The 26,027-nt window shown below is 41.0% G+C and overlaps 1 protein-coding gene across 1 annotated transcript; it reads left to right on the forward strand.

Moving 5' to 3' along the window:
- On the forward strand, positions 1-26,027 carry LOC139451073 (uncharacterized transmembrane protein DDB_G0289901-like). The gene is made up of 2 exons (XM_071232872.1): positions 1-2,013; positions 23,628-26,027. Exons 1-2 carry the CDS (start codon positions 1-3, stop codon positions 26,025-26,027), a joined length of 4,413 nt encoding a protein of 1,470 aa, XP_071088973.1.

A 26,027-nucleotide genomic window follows, 5' to 3' on the forward strand; every position in this document is an offset into this window, starting at 1 on the left:
ATGGTAGCCATTGCGTCTGCTGGTGACGTTGACAATGGCAATTACAACAAACAAGGCAATTCCTTGAACAATAGAAGGCTGGTCGGCAACAGTGGCAGCATCAACGACGGTGGCAGATATAGATCTGGACTGTCTGAGGGTAGCTCGGTTGGATCTCATGGAGGTGTTGTTGGCAATGGACACACCCTTGGTAATCAAAACAGACGCATTGGTAGTATCCATGGAAACACCGGCATCGGCAACACTCACGGCAACAACAACTACCATGGTAACAACAATTTTCGTGGCAACAACATCCATGGCTCTTCCCCTGTTAGATCTAACGGCTACAGAAACGAGAACGGTTTAGTTGGTGGTGTAGGCACTGGCGGTTATGATAAAGGTAATGTCGGCGGTCTTCGTAACCACGGTAACATCGGGTCAAATACCGGCTACGGCCAGAACTCCATCGGTAATGTCCGTTATGATAATGGTAACACCATTGGAATTGGTAATAGTTTTGGCAACAACAGAATTTCGTCTCTTGGGGGAAATAGTGCCTATTCTAATAACGGTAACATTGGAAGTTCAGGGCATGGTTCAGACATTGGGATTATTGGTAAGAATTTCCAGGGTCATCGAGGATTTGACGCTAATAATGGCATTGGATCCGATATACATGGGTCGAATAATTTGAATAGCGGAAATGGATACAACAATGGGGTTTCAAATCTTGGAAAAAATAATGGTTTCAGTCATGGAAACTCGGTCCTTGGTGGTAATAACATGCACAGTTCCAATAGGTTTGGAGGTTCAGGTATCCATGGTAACTCTGGTTTAACCAATAGTGGCTCTGTTCTTGGTGGTATCAAAGGTTACAGCGGAAACAACTTTGACGGTGACAACGGTTTTGGACGTGGGAATTCTGTTCTCGGTGGAAATGCCATTCATGGTTCTGGCTTTGTTAATGGAAATTCTGGTATTGGAAACAATGGGATCCATGGTTCCAATGACTTTGTAGGTCACACGGGTATCGGCAACCAGAGAGGAATACTTGGAGACCACTATAACGGTTTTGTGACAGGTAACGGCATTGCTGGAAACAATAATTTTAATTCAGGGTATAACAACAATGGAGGATCTTTGTATAATAATAATGGTGTTATATCAGGGAACACTGGTATCCATGGCAACTCTGGTAGTGTTGGAAGTACTGGATATGGTAACGATGGTGGCTCTGTTATATCCGGTCAGGGGATTGGGAGTGGCATCAATGGCGGCATAAATGGTGGCCATAGTAGCATAGGTAACATCAATGGTGGCATTAATGGTGGCTATAGTAACATAGGTAATATCAATGGTGGCATTAATGGTGGCCATAGTAACACAGGTAAATTCAATGATGGCATTAATGGTGGCCATAGTAACATAGGTAACATCAATAGTGGCATTAATGGAGGCCATAGTAACATAGGTAACATCAATGGTGGTGGCAACTTACATAACGGAGTTGGCAACGTAAACCAAGGTTTTGTTGGTGGTAACAATGGTTATAGGGAAGCCTTTAATGGTAACAATGGTAACAGCGGTATCTACAATAGCGGAACGGGTCTTAACAGGGGAAACCATGGATCTTTGGTTGGAAGGAATGGAAACGCCGTAGGGTTCAACCGTGGGGGTTCCTATACCAACTCTGGATCAGTCAGTCTCGGAAGTCCCGGCTACAGTAACAATCTACGAGGCTTCGGCGACGTCCATGGCAACACTGCAGGCTTTGCTGGTGGCAATGGTGATTATGGTAACAATAACAACTTTGGTAGACTCAATAATGGCCATGGTAACGAGAACTTCAACAACGGCGGTTACAGCAACAACGTTGGTCAGGGTAACAGTCATGGTAACATTCGTATTGGTGGAAACGGCGGTTACAACAACAACGTTGGTCAGGGTAGCAGTCACGGTAACATTGGCACTGGTGGAAACGGCGGTTACAGCAATGGTGGTGTCCAACTGACTGGAGCCCAAAATCAGAATGTAAGGCGCAGTCACATCGTTGGCTAATCATGCAACGATAGACCCCATGCCGGTACCTTGAACAACAACTTGCTTGCTTCAACAATGGTAACCAGTCTGGGAAGAAAAACTGTTTCAAAGATGTGGACGTCGGAAAAGACTTCTCTGGCTTCTGTGACAGTTCCCGTAACGTCCCAATGTATTCGCAGGACTGTTAGATTTCCCGATCTACTTTCGTTTAACTTGTAATACAAGTATGTTTGAGGTAGTAAATTAATCTTACCTATACGTGTGTTTGTGCCTGTGTTTTGTTCTGTAGTCATCCATATAATTTCATATACTCATTTTATTACTTCTCGCAATATGGATTATGACCACTCCTCACGTGACCCGTCCGGGTCTTTAGCAACCCATGATTGCCGTAAAAGGCGACTGTACCTGTCGTATGAGGCGACTAACGGGATCGGGTGGTCTGGCTCGCCGACTTGGTTGATGCATGTCATCGTATCCCAATTGTGTGGATCAATGCTCATGATCTCAATCACTGGATTGTGAGGTCCAGACTCGATTATTTACAGACCGCCGTCATATAGCTGGAATATTGTTGAGTGCGGCGTTCAACAACAAACAAACAAACAAACAAAAGTCTTCACGTGTTGATTACTCCTCGGATTATGTCTTCTCCTCACATTCTGAATGCTCGTCACCTTTTGACTCATCGTCTTCTGATTACTCCTCTTGATCACCCTTTGACCACTCCATGAAATTGCATATCCTCATTCTATAACTTCTAGCTTTATGACAAAGCATCAGATTCTGATTACAACTACTTCCGCCTTTTGATTTCTCACATTTTAATTACTCCTCGTATTATGATCATGACCACTCATCCCATTCTGATTTAAACTCGCCTTTTGACTCCTCACATTTTAATCATTCCTAGTATTATGATCATGACCACTCATCCCATTCTGATTAAAACTCGCCTTTTTAACTCCTCACATTTTTATTACTCCTCGTATTATGACCACACATCCCATTCTGATAAAAACTCGCCTTTTGACTCCTCACATTTTAATTACTCCTAGCACTATGGCCACTCATCCCATTCTGATAAAAACTCGCCCTTTGACTCATCACATTTTAATTACTCCTCGTATTATGACTACTCATCACATTCTGATAAAAAACACTCACCCTTTGACTCCTCATATTTTGATTACTCCTCGGATTCTGTCCTCTCCTCACATTCTGATTACTCGTCACCTTTTGACCACTCCTCCCATTTTCATTATTTCTCTTATTATTCCTCGCCTTTGGCTCCTCTGCACTTTCAAATTACTCCTCGCATTCTGCTTCATCCTCGTATCCTTATTACTCCCCGTATTCTGATTACTCGTAGCATTCGCAGCACTCGCAGCATTCTGCCTCCTCCTTGCAGCAGTCTCATTACTCCTCGCATTAATTTGCTTTTCCGGAATCAAACAACGTGTATTTTAAGTTGCTTAGCTACATTAAGGCTGTCTGGTTCTCCTAGATGTTGAGACATTTATGTCCGTCTACCTTACCGATAGATCCATTTAGAGGTAAAATTACAAAAATATCTCCAATCTGTGTAATAAGTGTCGCGGATGTGGCGGCACTTTTTGGTGTGGTCACTTCCCGGATATCCTTTCTGTTTTGATTGCATCTCTTCATGGTACCTAGTTTACACAAAACTTTATCACGTGATAGAACACGCTGAATGAAAATATCTCCGGATAGCCAACCCAGGCGCTGGAATCGTTGTGTTGTAAGTTGATATACTGTGTTGCATATATTCAAGCAAAGGTAACCATCGAACGCTCATTCAGTTCGCTGCTTAATACCAAAACGAGTCTTTCATTATTGTACTAAGTTTGACATCACGGGGTTTTTCTTATCATTTGCGAGATTCGTTCAATCAAGGTTCCTCACATTTGTTCTTTTGTGACGTAGTGATGGATAAGGTCTTCCGTCTTTTGTGAATCAATAATTATAATCTCTGAGGAAAAAGTATTTGATGTATTCTTTGTTACTGAAAATTAATGACAACAGTGACGATATCGACCACATGGCTTCACAGACTGATCGATGCACTATTCCAGCTGTTTAAACTCCACACCACTTGCGTTTTATGTTTTAATACGTAGTTGTTAAAAAGAACCTACATTTTCAATTTCAGTCAGTTATAATGTTAAAGTTTGTTTAAAATTTAGTATACATTATTAACTTTCTTAGCCAGCCCAATAAGAATCTACAAAGATAAAAAGAGTAGAGAGTAACTATAGTTTTGAGTTTTGACGTAGATTTGCTTGGTGTGACAATGACAGCGATTCAAATGACAGAATCAGAGAAGTCTCCTTGCTGGTCCCTCGACACTGGTCCCGGCAAACACTATGACTGCTTAATGTTCACAAAGTGTGGGGCAAGTCTGGTGAACAATTGACTTGCCTTTGTATGTGTTTATGACTGTTGTAATCGGTGGGGCCTTATGCGCTCACTTATTTCGGGAAAACCCGGTATCATCACTACTTGATAGTGATTCTGAAACACACGCTCCTGAAAAAGGCGGACTTTGCATTTAGCAGAAATTTCATATTGATATGGAAAGGGTTTTATCGCTTTTATTATTATGAATATCACAAAGTGTAAAGGCAAGCCATATGATTGCCATATATGAGTACTTACACAACTAGTGAATAGGTCATAAGACGAGTATTTGAGTCCTACAGAGCGATAGTGTTAGTTCTGTGGACTGCCGCTATGAGAGAATATTTCTAGGGCTGAGTTACCCCCCCCCCCCCCCCCCCCCCCTCCCCCACGGCGCATTCAAAATTCGGTTTCAGTGTGTTTGGTTATATGAGAAACACATGATGTTTTGTTAAGCAACCATAAAACTTCGATCGAACCAGCCTTGCGAAAGAAAAAAACAACTCTGACAGTTTCATTACTCGTATACACGATTGCTGTATGTATTGTTAACAATGCCATGCAAATAAACGATGTCTTGCAGATCAATATGTGTGTTTTTTGTATGAAGAAGAACTTTTCTCATGCTTATTGAAGTAACCTGCACGGGCACTGGCTCTCTTTTCATCTTTTAATGATGTCGTCAGCTCATTTGTCGATCTCATTAGCGTCAGATGTCTGAAACGGATTTCATTCACTTTGTAACATCCTACATTATTCTTGATGTAATCAATCTTGTCCCCGGCGAGTAATCAATCACATAATATGCGGTGTTTAACCCTTTGTCGTTAAAGTTCAAACGATGGAATCGTGGATTTCTCAAAAGAACATTGACAGAACTCTTTCCTTTTTCAAGTGATGAAAGCAGGTAGAGGAGGTCTCTCTTGACGCAGAAAACGCCCACAAACAATGCATTTGATGAATCTGACAAGAAAACTTTCTAACAAGACTTTTATTGGATAGTTATATACACGGTGATCTGCACACAGACGTCAGAGCAAGGGATTCTTGTCATAACGTGTTGTGAAATGTCACCAACGAGCCTTTGTAATGAATTCATAACAGAAATGGCTTTCCTTGGTGTCATGTACAGGATTGTAGAAACATCCAGGTCAAAATTTCTGCTCCAAGAGTTTTTTATGCCAGCATCCGAGCTAACCTTTATATCATTGATGGAAAGATCCCCAGGGGAAATAAGTATGCTGACAAGGCCCCAACACATACCGGCTCATACAAATCCCCAATCAAATATCGGCCCATGCTTTTTTTCAAAGAAGCTGTGAAGTTGGCTAGTCAGGTGAAAGTGGTGATCTGGCGACGATGTAAGTACACCATTACATAATCTGTCTGATTTCATTATATTGGACATGGGGAAGGGTGGTGTTGGTTATCTCATCGGATCCATTTGGAAAACGGATGCAAATGTACGACAAAATGTATCGTTTAAATAACAGCTTATAAGAAATTGAAATTGCGTTTGGTATCGACGTGGGTGGCTTGATTTGGCTAATCGGCAATTGCATCCATCGCTCCAATCATTCGTTCACCCGGACCATTCCATTAGGAATCTACACAGAAAATAAAATATGCTTTTACACACTTCCTGTTTATTTACCAAAAATAGCGATGCAGCAGAGTTGAACATAAATCATTAGGCCTATGATATTTATGGTAAAATGTCATACTTATTTCTAGTTATTGAGTTGTTTTCCATGAGGAATATCGAAATACTTCTTAGTAGCCAGAATCATTAATGACATTATTTTATTTAACCCGAATCAACCAAAATGACATGAATAAGTGACGTTGCATGTTTCAACGAAGCAATTTTTTCAAGTAATATCAAGGCGACACAAGGAATTGGTTTCACACATTACAGAAATGTTGAGAATTGAAACCAGACCAGCATGACGAAAAGGCTCTTTAATTGGTAGGCTGTCGAACCTGCCAGATATGTCACAAGTTGATGCATTGTTAACGTAAAAGATGATAGAATACACCCCCCTCCCCTCCTCTACCAATACAAAAAAACACAACCAAAAACCTCAACATTTTTTGCAGTTAAAGAAGCAGGTTATCCTTTATTCTGTCATGCAGGCACTGGGGTGAGGTGCCTCAGTCCTCCCAACAAACACACACGCTGTCCCATTGCGACATCACTACCGCCTTGTCTGTACCATACAGGGCAGACAGGATAGAGATGGCGACACCGCTAATGAGACGAAGGGGAAGTGAACAGATGAGAGCTAACGTAAAGAGTCTACTGGTGTATTGCACGGTATGGACAACGCTAAGGGTCTGGCTTGTCTCTGCTGTTTCACTGGTCGTGGAGCTTCACCAGGTAACCTCGCTATCAGAACCTTACAGAGACCTCCAACGCTAAACGTTTTGTTTGTTTGTTGTTTAACGCCACACTCAGCAATATTCCAGCTATATGACGGCGGTCTGTAAAATAATCGAGCCTGGACCAGACAATCCAGTGATTAACATAATGAGTATCGATCCACGCAATTGGGATCGATGACTGGTATCAACCGAGTCAGCGAGCCTGACCACCCGATCCCGTTCGTCGCCTTTTACTACAAGCATAGTCGCCTTTTACGGCAAGAATGTGTTGCTGAAGACCTATTCTATCCCGGAATCTTCACGGGTCTAACGTAACGGAGCAGTATGTCAGAATGTTTAAATGAATGATCTCTTGAGGATGAGATTTTGAGTAAACGAGTGGGTGTTATAGTTATAGATTTAAAATCATTCTCAATTCGAATTTATAACACTGTGAATTTTAATATTTGTTCAAGCTGAACTTATTAAAATTATTGATTTTATAAGGCAAAAGCCATTTAAACGGCATTTTAATCAGTTAAGAGGTTTCTGGTCCAATAGATCATTGTTATGAAGTAATAATATGTCTTCCTGAAGTAGAAGTTGCTAAACAGGATCCGCGGCGTTAGTATATATACCTATGCTAATAATTATTAGCATGGGTTTATCTACATACACAACAACGTCATATCTTAAATCCCCATATTTCACAGACAGGCTTACTGCGGGGCAAAAGAAAGTATACACTTGTAAATAGGATCTGACAAAGATTACAGACGTTATCATAAAGTAATTGTGCTGACGATTCGCCGAGACACTCCAAATTTAAAGTCCAAAACACAACAATGATACCCGTATCATATACTTCACAATCAAATAACTATTTCTTGTTTGTTTGATTTGTAGCCACCATCAAACATGGGTGTTTACTTTTTTTGCCCGGAGAGTTAAGTTTCAGTACTAATTAAAGGACAGGGCGTGTCTGACGCACTGGCCACTTGGGTTTAGAACTCAATTTTATCAAAATCCCTTATTCATAATAGTTAATTCATCACGTAGGCCTGAACCAATGTATGTGCACATAAATATGTGTTAGCTGTTAACGTCGCATCAGCCAAATCACCGAGTCTGGCCACCCGATCCATTATATGGCCACGTACACATATTGACAATTGTAGGTAACTGGGGTCCAAATCAAACCCAAAATCCCCACGTGGTACGACAACTAGATGACTTAATATGTTTATCATATGCAGTGTGTCAGTACATCACCTGTTTGCAGACTGAATATCACCTGTTTGCATGCTTAACCAATGACAATACTCAAGTAAATCTAAATGTAAAACGTCAATGCCAGCGAGTATCTAGTCTTGACCATCCTCCGAAATAGATTCCACCAGGCGTACATTGCAAAAGAGCGGTGAAACCTATATGAATGAATCACAAACACAGTAATCACAGCAGGTGTTCGCGTGTGGCATTGTGACACACGATCAGTCACTTCATCCATTATCACCACCAGACGGCTCGTTTTGTTGGCTGTCAGGTTTTCGTCCTGTATAGTTCTTGCTTGGACTTTCTTGGAAAAGATATACTGAATTCGTACAAATTTGCCGCAGGATTTACCCAAACCATTTTTTTCTGAATGCCCTATGGAGCGGCTCATCAATGTGTTTTACTCTTGCTTTACAACAAAACAATTGTATGTCTTGCAGTGGTCAGAAAAAATATATTAGATCTTAAAAATTCCCCAGATTTCTTCACAAGGGCATCCTCCTTCCAAAGCGTGTGTCAGTAGTCAATTATTTTCAATGCATTTGTGGATAGAGAGGGGGGAGAGAGAGTGAGAGAGAAAGAGAGGTGAGAGAGAGTGAGAGAAAGAGGTGGGAGTGAGAGAGTGAGAGAGAGGCTATATATATATATATACCTATGTTTTCAAAAGAAAAGGATTTAATCATCATCAACCAGATTTTATCGCGTCCATTCATTTGACTATTTGAATAATAATCGCTGTCCTTTAAATACAGATAAGTCTTTTTATGGTATTCGATTGGGAATGCTGCATTAAAGGTTCAAAACATCAGTCACATTCTAATGTATAATGTACGTGTATGAATATGTATGCACGGAATCCAATGATAGCTTAATTTTTGCAATTAACTGTTACAATAAGAAGCTTAATGTATCATATATCCAACACACCAACAGCTTTCTTGACAAGGGTCTTACAGCTTAATGCGAAGAAAGGCTAAATAGGCAACGGACTGGACTCAGCTGTGAGGAACGCACGTCGGAGAAGAATTTCCACGTGACATAGCAACCTGTATATTGTGTATCAGAGTTATTATAGTCGTATATATTTTCATTCTTTTATTATAAGTGAATTAAATTCAGAGCCTGAATGACTCCCACGTAACATGAGTTGTTCGATTGTGCATATTTCTCCCTTGGAATCAAAATAAATAAAATCTTTCTCATGTATGCTTTCATCTACAGTTTCTTAACAACGGTACTTTTGTCAGCGATACAACCAGTGAAAAATAACTCGAGTTTATATAGCGATGCAACACAGATGACATGACTGGCTAACAAGACCCTAACAAAATAGTGTCAATCCTCACTTGTGCTACATACTCGTTTTACATGCTTCATCTCGCGATGTTAGCTGTCATCCTCGATGGATATGTTTAGTTAAAAAATACTTAACGATTGTGGTTTATCAAACGTTTTTTTCAAACCCACACTATAGCTCTACGTCATGGCTGGTTTTAAAGGTTGAGACTATTCTAAACGATCAGTTTTTACAACATTGGCGTAGCTCAATAGAAAGCAGTTTAAAAGGTCAATTCTATAAATGTTTTAAATATAATCTATGTTTTGAAAATTACCTATATTTACCAAAAGACATGTATTTTCCTATATTAAAACTAAGAACCAGTAACCGTAATCTACCTATTGAAACCGGCCGATGGCATTCTATACCAAATGAAGAAAGATTATGTAAACTATGAAATGCTAATCCTGTTGGAGATGAGTTTCACTATCTCTTCTAGTGTGAAGCCCTTCTCCAACGCCGAAATACCTACCTCTCGATACAAATATGTCATTTCCAAAATTACCCAATGATTAGAAAACTCTTTTGTAATAAAACCACGAAGGATTTAAAGAATCTTAAGTCATATGTGAATATATCATATAATTTGTTAAGGTAATTTTCATATTATCCTATCCCGTCACTTGCCATGTATATATTTGTTAAATGATATAAATAATTCAAATTCTCATGTACCACCGTTGGTTGGTTGAGTAATAAAATGTTCTGTCTGTCTGTCTGCCAGATGCTTATGCGTTTGTCAGACTGAACCGGAATGAGGTGGCTATTAGTGTCGTCACCATTCGCAGCGGTCATTCTCCACGATCCCTGATTGATTATCAGTAGTCGGTGCGGATTACAATGCCCACATAACATTCACGTTAATTTGTGTACTTGTAACACCGACGTATGTTTACTTTTCTAAATCTCTAGATCACACGAAAACAGTGCCCTCTTAAAAACGTAACCAAGACAAGCGTGCGTGTGTGTTTGCTGTTTATTGCCGCACACAGCAATATTCCAGCTGTATGACGTAGACCTGTACATAATTAAGACTGGACCATAAATTCTCCATGTTGTCGGGACACGATCACACGCCATCAACCAAGTCACTGAAACTGACCACAGAGCTAATTTTAGTGATTCTTACGACTGGCAAACTTGCAGACACATTGCCAGACAATCGGTCTCATACATTTTGTTCATTAACAGTACATTGCTTATTCATTTAGTAGTTCTCAGTAAAAATCCCAAAGGAAGTATGTTGTTTGAGAATAATAATAATAATAATAATAATAATAATAATAATGGTGATGATGATGTGATAATAATAATAATAATAATGATGATGATGATGATGATCACACGCACAAAGCTACATTATAACCCCGGTCAGTAGATCAATGTGCACTCAATATTCAGCCTCTGCTCCCTGGGGAATATTCAACCAAAGCTACCTGTGAGGCGCCCGAAGGTTAACGGTCACGTTATCATCTCATCCTACTGAGTACCAATTCAATGCTGGGTGAACGGAGACACACCTTGAACAAAATCACTCGCCTAATCAGACACCTCAGGTGCTACACTTCCTTCAGTGTAGGGCAGGACCGAAGCCCAAGAAACTACTAGGAGTCGTGAAGCAGCTGAGCGCGGTCGCCCATCCAACCTCTCTCCACGACAAACGTTGCTTAAGATCATCTGAAGCTAGTTGACTCTGGCTGACATTTCCAGTGGACCATGGGTCTTAATAACAGGACAATGAGAGGTTTTTCACAGTCACCGTTTTATACCTACCTTCTGAGGAGGTAGTCATTCTTGCACTAATCACAATACTATTTGCACTGTACATCTACATGTTCATGTGTGTTGGCATTTGCATTCTGAAAGAAGAAAGTTATTCTTACCTAGCGGTATAAGCTGCATTAACATCAATGGCTCTGTACGCGATATTGAGAAGGGTTTATGATCTATTCTTCTGTATATGATAATCACTTGCAAACAAGACAATTGCAACCCACTCGAAACTTAAAGGATATATGTTTCTTCTTTAATTAGAATGACTAAGTTGACGTCAATCGGGATATCGCTGTCTTCATATAATAACCTAACGTCAGATGTTATCGTTAATCAATCGCAAAGCTACGTCAAGGAACGTCGCTAGTAAATGTCCTTACACATTAAAAAGGCTCCTTTTCATTGATTCTCAAGGAGCACATTGCCATGATATGTGTGATGCGTCATCCAAACATTGCATCAAATGTGAGTCAATATGTGGATCTCCTACAGCATGAATTCCATGTCAGAGACGACCTTCCATGAACTATTTTGACAAGGAAAATGGTAAACTTTAGATGTATGGCTTTATTTTAATAAAAGCGACTTGTTCATGTACAAGTATCATGACAAAAACGTTTCCTGAAAAAGTCTTCGATTAGCATGTTTTACAATCGAACATGCTCTTTCTATGAAGATTTCAAAAAGCGTGATACGACTCTTGCTCAGAAGTTGTTACAACATTCAAGGCCTCGTGATCAATAAAGCTTAAATACGTGGATGTCAAAAGGTGACAAAAATGATGCCCGATGCAAATTCCCTACTTTGACTTGTACCATGTGTTCCTATGGTTTTGTTAGGTGAACTATAATTATTGACTTGCTTTTGCATGTGTTTGTGTGTGACGGGTGTCACCAGTAGGGCAAATACCGAGTATCATCCCTATTTGGTGGTGATTCAAGGACGCATGTTCATGATATGGAGGCACGTGGTTCTGTGTACAGTACGCAAATCAGGTGAAGTTCAGTAACGTCGGTAGCGGAGAGTCCTTGGATGGGTGACCGCTTGGTTCCTGAGAGTTTCTTGGGCTTCGGTCCTACCCCACACTGAAGTACATGTAAGACGTGTGGCGTCTTCCTGGGCAAGTGACTTTGTTCGAAATGTGCCTCTGTTCCCCCAGCAGTGAATGGCTACCCGGTAGGATGAGATGGCAAAGTGGTTATTAACCTTCTAGCTGCCAAATAGGCAACTTGGGTTGTATACTTCCCAGAGAGTTGAGAATGATTACTGAGAGCACATTGATCCAGTGACCGGGTTAACAATTGCGCTTTGAGCATGCCCTTGAGTGCTGTGGAAATATGCGGAATATAAAAAACTATTGTTATTATAGAGTAGATTTTGTACAATATAGACTCTGCTTTGGGCTGAGATTTCTTATGAATATGGAAAGGGTCTGGCGCTTTTAGTTACACATGTTAACCTTACTTCAACATACGTCTAAAAGATGTAAGTTTTGAAAAGAACAAAATCTAATTCTCACTCATAGAGACACATCTGACAACATTCATGACGATTTCAAACTTTTAATGCAGATGTTCTCTGTCTTTGCTATACTATCACACTCATTAAAGGCAAAGGGATATGAAGACGTCGCTTCCTTGAAATGAATGAGTGGTTGGCGTGACGTATAGTATTGGCTTCGTGTGGAAGCCATGTCCAGTGGAAGGTGGAAAGTGGACGTTTATCGCTCTTGTGAAAAACACAAACAGGCCTTTGATCCTGACAAGCCAAAAATCTTATTCGGAGCAAGACCCGAAACGACCAAGGGACACAACTCCTCACAGAGAGTTGTGATACCTTAGACCAGCTTGTCTGCGGGCCCGGGAACCTGGACATCTTAAAGTACGCATACATGTACAGATACAACGGCATGCATATGCATATTTAAGCGAGGAGTGAGTGTGTGAGTTGGGTTTTACGCCGCTTCTAATCAAATCTGAATCGAGTATTTTCCAATGATGTTGAGAATAATAATATAATATGTAAGTATATCGGGCTAAGATCAAGAACGAGCGACAACTGCTTTACTACTAAACATTACGTTTTCTTTTCTGACTAGTTTAAGTGAGTTGGGTTTAACACCGCTTTTAACAGTATTCCAGTTATATCGCGGCGTGTCAGCTTAATGTGGGAGGAAAGCCCGAAGTGATGTAGGTCTCAGACGTTTACCACTTCGGTGAAACCGACGAGCACGGGTATGGTGCTGACAAACCTAGAAACATAATCGGGGCGAACCAGGATTCGAACCCACAATCATAGGTTTCTGGCGTGCCCAAGGGACGCAACTCTGCACAGTGAATCGCGGCGCCTTAGACGACTGGGCCACCCGTGCCCCCTATTTAAGTGAGGAACAATCTTTGTTTCAAAGAAGAATTAAAACATGACATGTGAAAACATATTTATATCCTTGTGGTTTTTTGTTTGGTTGTTTAGTGTATTGTGAGATATTATTTGGATTATATCTTAAATTTGCAACTGCGAAATTGTTTTCTCACACCTTTTACCCGACCAGAATAACATCTGTCGTTCACCAAGTCCCAGTCTCTGTAAACAGAGACGTGTCATTAGAATGATAAATATAGATATAATCTACTGAAAGAGTCACTGTTAGATATCGTTATTATTGCGTCCAGGGTATTTCATAACATATCTCACCAGCGAAACAAGATTAAAACGAGTTGTATACGTTTTAAAAATTAATGCAATATTCCAGCTATATGACGGCGGTCTGTATATAATCTAGTCTGGACCAGACAATCCAGTGATTGACATCACTAGCATCGATCCACGCAATTGAGATCGATGACATTGCATAAACCAAGTCAGCGAGTCTGACCACCCGATCTGTTAGTCGCCTTTTACGACAAGCATAGTCGTCTTTTACGGCAAGCTTGAGTTGCTGAAGACCTATTCTACCCCGGATCTTCACGGGTCGACATTTAGCTAACTGTGGGATTCCCTGCTATCGTCACTATTTGATAGTAATTTCTTAAACACATGCTCAGGATATAGTCGGAATCGTACAATAGGCTGTGCTTTTGACAGACTTTCTTGTGGACATGTAAATGGGTTTGTCGCTTTTATTTTATTGATCTAACAGTTCCTTTCCAGGTACCGTGTTGATATGATCAAGATCCAATTTGCTCATGTCGCATATGAACCGACTGTGATGTGTTCCCGCCAGATTCCAGATTTACAGTCGCCTGGTATCACGTTTTATTATGAAGATGATTGAAGAATAAACAATCTGACGCCAGTTTGCTATTAAATCCCGTGTTTACAATGACAGTGCATCATTAATCACGAGGCGAGAAGGCTGATTTGCGATATAATGCATGCCTCACGATCTGTGATTGCGTGATGTGAATTTCTTTTCCATTTCAATTTCTTTCATTCTTAAGAACAGACCATTTAATATTATGGGGGTGGGGAATGAGGAGTTTGATTTTTTTTTATGAAAAATAAACTGTCCCAGACAATATAATACTGCAACAAAATTATTAATATTCTTTCGACTGTTGAAAAAAGCAGCCGCAAAAAATACATTAGTGGAACATATTTCTTCCCAGGCAAAATCCCAGCCAATCCAACAACCTTCCCACCCTCCGAATATCAAATGGTCTGTTCCTTATGCCATTCCATAAAAATGTCGATAGAGTATCAAATTTACTATTCCCATTTCCATCGGGCAAGAGTGAGTGAGTGAGTGAGTATGGTTTAACGCCGCTTTTAGCAATATTCCAGCAATATCACGGCAGGGGACATCAGAAATGGGCTTCACACATTGCATCCATGTCGGGAATCGAACCCGGGTCTTCGGCGTGACGAGCGAACGCTTTAACCACTTGGCTACCCGACAGCCCCCATCGGACAAGATATCCATTTAGTATGTTCATAATACAAAAAAGCGACAAAACTATATCCTTCGTCGTAGGAAATCTCTGCTTAAAACATAGTCCGTTGTGTTTATGAATCACTATCAATTAGTGGTGATACGAGTTATTCTTGAGAATGTAAGAATATACTGTCCCACCGATGGCACGCATCAAACACACATGCAACGGACAGGCAAGTCAAGTGTTCACCTAAACAGAAACGTGAACATATGGTACAAGTCAAAACAAGAAATTGCATCGGACGTCATTTTGGTCACTGAGGATTTTTGTTTGTTTGTTTGTCTCTTTCTTTCTTAGCGTCACTCCCAACTATATTCCATCTTTGTGACGGCTGTCTGTAAATGATCGAGCCTCCCCTAGACAATCCAGTGACTGACATCATGATCATTGATCTACGCAATTAGGATATATACGATGCCGCATGCATCAACCAAGTCAGAGAGCCTGACCACCCATGGCCAATTCCGTAAATGTCGCCTGCCACGTCACGCATGGGTTGCTGAAGACCAATTCTAACCCGAATCTACACGGGGTGATGATTTTGGTAACTGAAGTGATCTTTTATTAAAAAGAAATTTCTTCGGTCTCAGTCCTACAACATTTATTCATTCGATGGAATATTTGTTTGTGCTTTAAAATGTCAAAATATACTCATGAGTGGATTCATTTCACATTTGAAGAGCTTAGAGCTAAAATGCACTTTGGCCCTTTTTGCATATTATTGCATAAATACCATCTATAAGTTCTTGTCCACCTGTAGAAAAAATATTGTATGTTTTCATTGATGCGTTTTTGAAATATAGCTACTTAAAATTCTATAAAAGGGACAAAGTCAAGTTTCAAAAGGGTCAAAGTCACTTTGTTAGATTTTGGCCCTTTTAGCTCTCATTTCCGTGTGTGGTTGACACTGGTTGTCTGAGAGAGATTTTAAAAGTTTGGAACCTTATTATCATATTTCAACTATTTCAACAAGGTTGGCATTAGTTTAAATCATTTAAAAGTACTTCAAAAGCATGTGTTTGTACTTCTAGTTGTAGTTTATCAATCTCACATGGTAAATCTCATGCAAATGCCTGAGGGTAAAAAAGGGTCAAAATACAGACTCTGGCCCTTTTCACCCTCGCACAAAAACATAAGTTTATTTCCTTTTTTGAATGTTTTTTATAACAACATTTATATCAATGCTGTCAGAATGCGAAAATGTCTAGGAATTTATCGGTGAAAAAAAGTTCATTAACATGCATAATATTATGTGTTTTCATCACTTTTCTCAAAACAGACTCCACATGACATTGGCCCTTATGGCTCTAAGCTCTTCATTTATTCAAAGACTGTCCGTTGGATTTGCAATTAACCTGCTGTTTTATAACCAGAACTTGTAACACATGAACTTACTGAAAAATTAAGCTTTATGCTACTGCACATTTATTTCATAATTTTTATCAATGTATAGATAAGGACTTCATATTCTTCAGTGAATGGTTTAGATATTCTGATAGTAAACATACAAACTAACCGTACAGCTTACAAAGTAGCGATACTACACCAACACTCCACATAGAAATGCCCACCAAATATAATGCTGCATTTCGTTTCTCTCGTAATATTCATTTTACGACATGCTGCATGTTGTCTATGGACCTACACGCGTTCCGTGTCGGATAATACCCAAGGTATTACCTTTCTTGGTGGTCCTAATGTATCTGTTTATGTGGATTAGTTAATGTCTGGTGGGTTGCCACTTGTTCGGATGTATCGCCGGGTACACAGGGGCGCTCTACGGGGGTCAGGTTGCGTTTGACAGTTTCATAGTTTTGTTCGCATCTGGTTTATGGCAGAAGTTTAGATAGAAGGCAATAAGCAATCTTCTCATCTGGGAGCTAGGGAATAGCAAATATGAAATTGAACCAGTATTAAATAACTTTTGACAAAAATAGAATAAAAATTTGTCAGACGATCAAAATGTATTTAAGAATAAACGATGTTAAATAACATATATGCGTATCCCTAATGGAATTGGAGTGTTCTCATTCAGTTGTCATTCTGTAGGTTATGAACTAAAAAATATTATTGATATTCTTCAGATTTAAATTGTCTCAAGATTTGCGAAACACAAGTAATATATGCCATGTATATATGACTCAAATGATAACACATGTTCATACCGACACTGTCCACACATGTTCATACCGACACTGTCCACACATGTTCATACCGACACTGTCCCTGTATGTCACACATGATCATACCGACACTGTCCACACATGTTCATACCGACACTGTCCACACATGTTCATACCGTCACTGTCCCTGTATGCCACACATGTTCATACTGACACTGTCCACACATGTTCATATCGAGACTGTCCACACATGTTCATACCGACACTGTCCCTGTATGTCACACATGTTCCTACCGACACTGTCCACACATGTTCATACTGACACTGTCCACACATGTTCATACCGACACTGTCCCTGTATGTCACACATGATCATACCGACACTGTCCACACATGTTCATACCGACACTGTCCACACATGTTCCTACCGACACTGTCCACACATGTTCATACCGACAATGTCCACACATGTTCATACCGACACTGTCCACACATGTTCATACCGACACTGTCCCTGTACGTCATACATTTTCATACCGACACTGTCCACACATGTTCATACCGACACTGTCTACACGTGTTCATACCGTCACTGTCCCTGTATGTCACACATGTTCATACCGACACTGTCCACACATGTTCATACCGACACTGTCCACACATGTTTATATGGACACTGTCCACACATGTTCATACCGACACTGTCCCTGTATGTCACACATGTTCATACTGACACTGTCCACACATGTTCATACTGACACTGTCCACAGATGTTCATACCGACACTGTCCACACATGTTCATACCGACACTGTCCACACATGTTTATACTGACACTGTCCACACATGTTCATATCGACACTGTCCACACATGTTCATACCGACACTCTCCCTGTATGTCACACATGTTCATACCGACACTGTCCACACATGGTTATACCGACACAGTCCACACATGTTTGTACCGACACTGTCCTTGTACGTCACGCATGTTCATACCGACACTGTCTACACATGTTCATACCGACACTGTCCTTGTATGTCACACATGTTCATACCGACACTGTCCACACATGTTCATACCGACACTGTCCACACATGTTCATACTGACACTGTCCACACATGATCATACTGACACTGTCCACACATGATCATACTGACACTGTCCACACATGTTCATACCGACACTGTCCACACATGTTCACACCGACGGTTCCTCCTGTATGTCATACATGTTCATACTGACACTGTCCACACATGTTCATACTGACACTGTCCACACATGTTCATACTGACACTGTTTACACATGTTCATACCGACACTGTCCTTGTATGTCACACATGTTCATACCGACACTGTCCACACATGTTCATACTGACAATGTCCACACATGTTCATACCGACACTGTCCACACATGTTCATACCGACACTGTCCTTGTATGTCACACATGTTCATACCGACACTGTCCACACATGTTCATACTGACACTGTCCACACATGTTCATACTGACACTGTCAAGACATGTTCATACCGACACTGTCCCTGTACGTCACACATGTTCTTACAGACACTGTCCACACATGTTCATACCAACAATGTCCAAACATGTTCATATCGACACTGTCCCTGTATGTCACACATGTTCATACCGACACTGTCCACACATGTTCATACCGACACTGTCCACACATGTTCATACCGACACTGTCCACACATGTCACACATGTTCCTACCGACACTGTCCACACATGTTCATACCGACACTGTCATGGGCTGTATGTCACACATGGTTATACCGACACTGTCCTCATATGTTCATACCGACACTGTTCCTGTACGTCACACATGTTCATACCAACACTGTCCCTGTACGTCACACATGTTCATACCAACACTGTTCCTGTATGTCACACATGATCATACCGACACTGTCCATGTATATCGCACATGTTCATACCGACACTTTCCACGCATGTCACACATGTTCATACCGACACTGTCTCACAAGGTCAAACATGATCAAACCGACACCGTCCATGTATGTCACATTTGTTCATACCGACACTTTCCACGCATGTCACACATGTTCATACCGACACTTTCCACGCATGTCACACATGTTCATACCGACACTGTCCAGACATGTCACACATGTTCACACCGACACCGTCCATGTATGTCACACATGTTTATACCGACACTGTCCATGTATATCGCACATGTTCATACCGACACTGTCCACGCATGTCACACATGTTCATACCGAGACTATCCACGCATGTCACACATGTTCATACCGACACTGTCCATGTATGTCACACATGTTTATACCGACACTGTCCATGTATGTCACACATGTTCATACCGATACTGTCTCAGAAGGTCACACATGTTCATACCGTACATGTCCATGTCCATGTACGTCACACATGTTCATATCTCATAGTCGCATTTTACGGCACGCATGGGTTGATGAAGACCTCTTCTAACCCTTATCTTCACGCGTCTGAAAATCAGTGATTACAGGTGTTCACGAAAAGGGTAAACTTTCCTTTCCTGCCTGTAGTACCAGCCATTGACATAATTAGCATTAGAAAAGTAAGTATTTACTTGTACTTATTGCCTGGTTTGTTTACAGGCCGTCGTCGCATGGTTGAACTACTCTGCGGCGGTAACCAAAGAATCAAGTGATCGATGAAACAGAGAATCCAGTGACAAGTTAGTGCATTTTCTGATTTTGTTGAAACTAATAAAAACGATATGTTAATTTTGAATTACGCCTGCTGTGCACATGTGCAGATATTTTGTTTCTTATAAAAAAAGAAAAACGTTCAAGAAATATATTCGTTTTGCAACAGAGTTGGGGCATTTTTAATGTCTCGGTCCAAACAATTATTTTGTCGTTGACACAGCATAGATACATGCTACTGGACTTGAATTAAAATTCGGGTACATGCTTAACATATAGTGGGAATTGCACAATGATTTCGTATGATTATGGAAAGGTTTTTGTGGCTTTCATGCACTCCTCGTATACAGTACTGTTACCAAGTATGTATGTAAACGAATATGCACACAAGCTCAAGCACTAAGATGATCTTAACTCCCATACTTTAACATGGGCTTACAATAGTCTTAGCGCTAAGATCGTTTTGTGCAAGTGGGGCCTTGTACTTGCCCAGTAGAACGCTTTCAATGAAGGTTTTATCACAAAGGGCGACAGTTGATTGCAGCGGTTGTCGCGTCACCTCTGTAATCAACGGATCTGCCCAGCAGGATGCGCCATTCTTAAGTCTAGTTGGCATTTAACATTGCATGGGGACTTTCCAAATGAACAAAACGTTTAAGGTATGAAAATTAAACTGTCGGTTTTATTTCCTTTGCCAGGGTAAGATATCAATCACTGACCAATTGCTTGACTTTTAGCATTGGCATTGGCTGCTGTGGTATTAGTGTGTCTGTGGCACAACCCAAATGACCATTAACATAATAAAAGTCAGGGTTGCTTCCTGCCTCCGCTTGTGTTATTGACATATACGTTGTCACATATAGATTTAAGAATGATGCGTTCCTCTACAGAGATAACCCCGCTTTGTTGACTGAAGTATTATCTCTATCAGTTTTAATCCCGCATCTCTAACCTTGTTAGTCCGGAATCCTACTTTCCAGACAACTCTTTTGGGAACGTCTTTTGTCAATGGGCTCCGTAACAAGGATTTGTTACAATGGACACTTGTTAATCCGAACATTTTTACTGGAAACTGTACCGCCTTGTCAGTGTTTATAGTCTTTAGTTTGACAAATTGTGAAAGGAAAGGTAAATGACTGAGGAAACTAATTTTGAATATTGAAGATTTAGAGATGTGAATGCTTATGGTGTTCAATCCTGTGCCAGGAGGAGTGTGTGTTTGTTGAGTGTGAGTGTGTGTGTAAGAAAGAGTGTACGTGTGCGTGTTTGTGAGTGTGTGGTTGAGTGTTGTGTGTTTGAGTATGTTAGTGTGTCTATGAGTGTGTGTGTATATGTGTTAGTGAGTGTGTGAATGTGTGTGTGTTTGTATGTGTGTGCAAATCTCTGTGTGTGAGTGTGCGTGTGCGTGTGTGCAGGTGTGTTTGTGAGTGTATTTATATGTGTATATGCATATGCGTGTGAGTGTATGTAAATGTGTGCACGTGTGAGTTAGTGTGTGTATGAGTGTATGCGTGTGTGTTAATGTGTGTTAATGTGTGCGTGTGTGTTAATGTGTGTGTGTGTGTGTGTGTGCGTGCGTGCGTGCGTGCGTGCGTGCGTGCGTGCGTGCGTGCGTGTGTGCGTGCGTTCATTCCTAACTCGATAGAGCTGCGTTCGTAAGACGAGCCAGAAACTTATGATCACTGGTGCTCGTCGGTTTCACCAAAGTGGTAAACATATGATTATAAAACCACTTCGGCCTTTTCTCCACATCAAACTGACAGGGCTGTGATACTCATTCACTAACACACCACTGCCTGTACGTGAATGCCACAAGTTTGACAAATAACATATATAAACCATTACACGAACGTGGTAATAATAGTGACAACAGTATATCTTTATGTTTTCCGGATGTTCAACCACGTTTAAGTTGCAGATGTATTTTTCGGCCGTTAAAAACATAAAAGTGTGACTAAGAATAGATCCATACACCTTCAGTTCGCCATGAACAGGTCCGACGCTTTTTTACCTATTTCGGCTCTATTTCGGCGGAAAATCGAGACTGTTTTTTCTCTTGCGTTGATGTTTTATATTTACAAATTGTATACTAATCGCTAAATGTGGGTGATGCGGACTTGTGTCTCGAAGACTTATATCGCTAAAGCGTAAAATGTATAGAAAAATATCTTGGCATTATTTATATTGAATTGTCATTATTTGCATGATACCGATAACACCAGGTGTTCACGAAATAAGTGAGCATGTAATGCTTACCCTGTAGCATTAGACGTGTGTGAATATGCTACTCAGACGCATTGGTCAAAGACATACAGATTGTGTCAAATGTGATATGAACAATTAATAGTCACGCAGGTATGAGCGTTTTAAAGTTATATCCATACATGTACACATTTTCCGGTGCCTTTGACATAATTCAGTTTTATTTTCATATCCTGGAATTTGTTTCAAGTATGTTATGTTAAAAGTTTTCAGACAACAAGAGGAAATATACTACATACAAATATACACTGGAGTTTCCATTTAAAGTTGTACGCTGATACTTTTCCACATGAACTTTCACAATAAAATAATTTGAATTTGGCAAACTCTGATACCAGTATTAAGTCACGCGTTTTAACGCATAACCATTACTATATTGTTAACCATTGAAAAGTCATTGAATGCAACTATGATTGTCATTATGTGTATTAATGTGTCATTAAGATAATTTAAATAGAATCACCTGATATTTTGCTTTGCAAATGATACCGGCTTCTGATTGGCTGTTAATTATGACGTGGAGCAACAATGTTATCCATGGCAGCAGGTGTAATGTTTAACAAGCTTGTCTGTTCAGCCCCCAGCTAAAAGGAATTACATTTTATGTCGTTTTCATCAAATTCTCTGTTGGAATGACAGGTCTTGGTGTGTATGACATGTGCTGTGATGTTTATGGATGTGGAGTTCTTCTTATAAAAGGGTTTGAACAGGACATCCACCACAACACTTCGGTCCAAGACCTAACGACAAAGGGTGCCCCCTCATCACAGGTAGTTGAACCGAAGGTGCTCTGTCCATCTAATCTCACTAGAGCTGATTCAATGAAGGTAAATATGTTTGAATTATTTGAATCCATTCCCTATTTAGAAAATATTATATCGTATTAGCGAAATAATTGTTGAAAACGAAAACAAGATTAATTGATCAATTTCATAACTTGTCCTTTGATGTGATAGACGAGAGTGGAAATAACCTGACGGTACCACCCTAGGACGCTGTTTCATAACTTGCTTCCGATGTACCATTGCGTTTAATTTTATTTTATTTTAAATATTTATTACAACCAGAAATAAATTGTACACTTCAAATTTCTAAACACTTGAAAGGATTTTACTGTTTTGTTTACTATCTTATAATTATTAATCATCCAGGACTGCCTATATGTTTATAAGCATGTCAGTACTTTGAATGAAAAGGTCATTGATACAAAAATTGTAAACATGTACGTATGACTATATGTGATATCCTACTGACAAGAAGTTAAAAAACACCCGATTCTTTCATGTTTTACAGTAGAAATGTCATGGCATGACAAATTAACGAAAGTAATATATAATATGAAATTTCAGTACCTGCTATATGTTATTCGAAAAAAACCTAAATGTTACAAAATGTGTATATTGTATTTCTTTAATTTCAGCTTCCCTACGTCTTCGTGGTAACGGCGCTGTGTGTCGCCGCGGCACCAGCAGAATATGGCACCAACATCAACTCATACGGCTCCAGTGGTCGGGACCAAACCCAATCGGTGGTACAAGATAGCCAATTCGGCCAGGACCAGGGCAAGTCAACCAAATCGTTGAGAGACTTAGACAGTTTTAACGGAGCACAGAACAGACAAGCCCAGAATGGACGGAACTACAACGGACGAGCTAACCAATACGGACAAAAGAATGCCAAGGCTGCGGAAAGTGGTAACAAGGCATCTCAGAACTTCGCAAAGCAGGATGCAAAATATGACGAGGTTGCTCGCCAGATCGCCGACGCTGGCTACTCACAAGGCTACCAGTCCGCTGCCCAGGGGAAGTATGATAATCTGGATGACAACAGGGCTCGTGGGTACAATGGTGCAGCTGCAAACAAGAAGGCTTATAACAGAGGGAAGGTGTTCAATGACAACATCTCTTATGGATTTGATAAGAAGTTTGATCAAGATTTGACCGAGAGGGGAGGCTTTGAGGAGGAGAACGGCCACACCGCTCACAAGCTGGATGAGTACAGGGATAAGCAAAAGGCTAGGAAGCTGCTCAGAGGGGATCATTCTGCTGCCAATGCCAGACAGGATGCTCAGCACGCTCTTAAAGAAAGCAAGTTCAGCCAGAACGCTGCTCAGAAGCAGGCTGCCAATGGTAAATACGGCAACAGCGACAAGAAACTCGACAAAGCTGGTGCTACCCAGGATGCTCAAGCTGTTCAGTATGATAGGAAGGATAGCAAGTTCCAAGCCGAGGATGCTGGTCGTCAACAGGCTGTCAAGAAGGCAAACGAATTCGCAAACAAGGACAACGCTTTCGGACGCCAGGCTGCTGCCAGTCATGCAGGAGCTCAAGGACATGCTGATAAGAAATACTATGGAGGTCATGGCAATGATGGAAACCACGGTGGCATTACTGGAGGCACTGCTTACGGAAACAATGGTGTCCATGGCAGCTCATCTGGTACTGGTACCGGCACCCATGGCCAAGGAAGTTCAGGACTTGCTAATCACAAGTATGGAGAGGACACCAAACAGGTTGACCAAGGTAAAGAACGTCTTGCCCAGGCTGCTGGAGCCACAGATGCTGCTCTTAAAGAATACAAGCAGGCAAAGAACACAGGACAATTCGCCCAGCTGAAGAGTCTTCATGATCAACGCAACGGTAAATTTGCTCAGGGAGTCCACGATGCTCAAAATAATGGCTTCAATGCCAAGGATAGCCAGGCCGCTAAAACAGCCAGTGGGGGTGATAAGAAATATGCCGATGCTGCTGCCCAGTCCAACGCGAAGGCTGCCAAACACGATCTTGACGAAGCTGCTTTTGACAAGGAGAACTTCAAGAGGAACCAACAAGACAGGAACGAGAACTTCAAGAAGCTAAAGAGGTTCTACCATGACAAGAAATCTGGTGGCAACAACATCGAGAGGCTCAACTACAACCGGAAGAGGGTCGAGAACGAGTTTGGAGAGACACAAGCTGCCCAAAAAGATCACCAGAACCAGTTTGACAAGGCTCACAAATCTGCAAAGCACAACCAAGCACAAAGGAAGAATAACTTCCAGGACGCCAAAAAGTCATCCAATGGCTTCAGCGTCAACAACGCCAAGAAGCTCTCTCATGGAAATGCTAACAACCAAGCTGCAGCCTTCAACAAAGCGGCACAGCAGGCTTATGGAAACAAGAAAGACGTTGCAGAGACTGACTTTTCCAACAATAGAGATGCTTTAACTAAGCAGCAAAAGAATCTTCATGATAATGCTGTTGGTTCTTCTGCAGCAACATCCCAGGGATTCAAGAACGCTGCTGCTGCCGAGATTGTGAAACTTGGAAACGGCGGTGGCATCAGTGGTAACCTCATCAGCAACGGTGCCCACAGAACTCCAAGAAGAGGTTTCGAAGCTGTCAATAATGTACATGGATCTGACATCCATGGCGCTAGCAGACCAGGTTCCGTCTACCAAGGTAACACGAACCACTTCGACAATGTTGGCGATAACAGCTTCGGCGGCTACAGAGGTGACCAACATAGAGGAAGGGCTCTAGGATCTGTTGGTTCTGTCAATTCTGGATACGGCAGCAACCGTGGGCATGGGGACAACTTTGGGTCGAGCTTTGGTGGGTTTAATGATGGATTCGGCAACTTTGGTTCCTTCGGTCAGAATAAGGGCAATTCCTTTAGTGGAACATATGCATCTAAATTAGGCGGAAGGTCTTCCGTGCCTCACAGAGGAGGTGACCTAAGCCTCTTTGGTTCCGGCTTTTCCTCTTTCGGTGGATCTAGCTCATTTGGTGCCAAACCTCAATTTGGGTTCAGACATAGCGCTAAAGGAAGTCTTTACTAG

The sequence above is a fragment of the Haliotis cracherodii genome, unplaced genomic scaffold (genome assembly GCF_022045235.1).
Source record: "Haliotis cracherodii isolate W230 unplaced genomic scaffold, xgHalCrac1.p SCAF_8, whole genome shotgun sequence".
NCBI classification, from domain to species: domain Eukaryota; kingdom Metazoa; phylum Mollusca; class Gastropoda; order Lepetellida; family Haliotidae; genus Haliotis; species Haliotis cracherodii.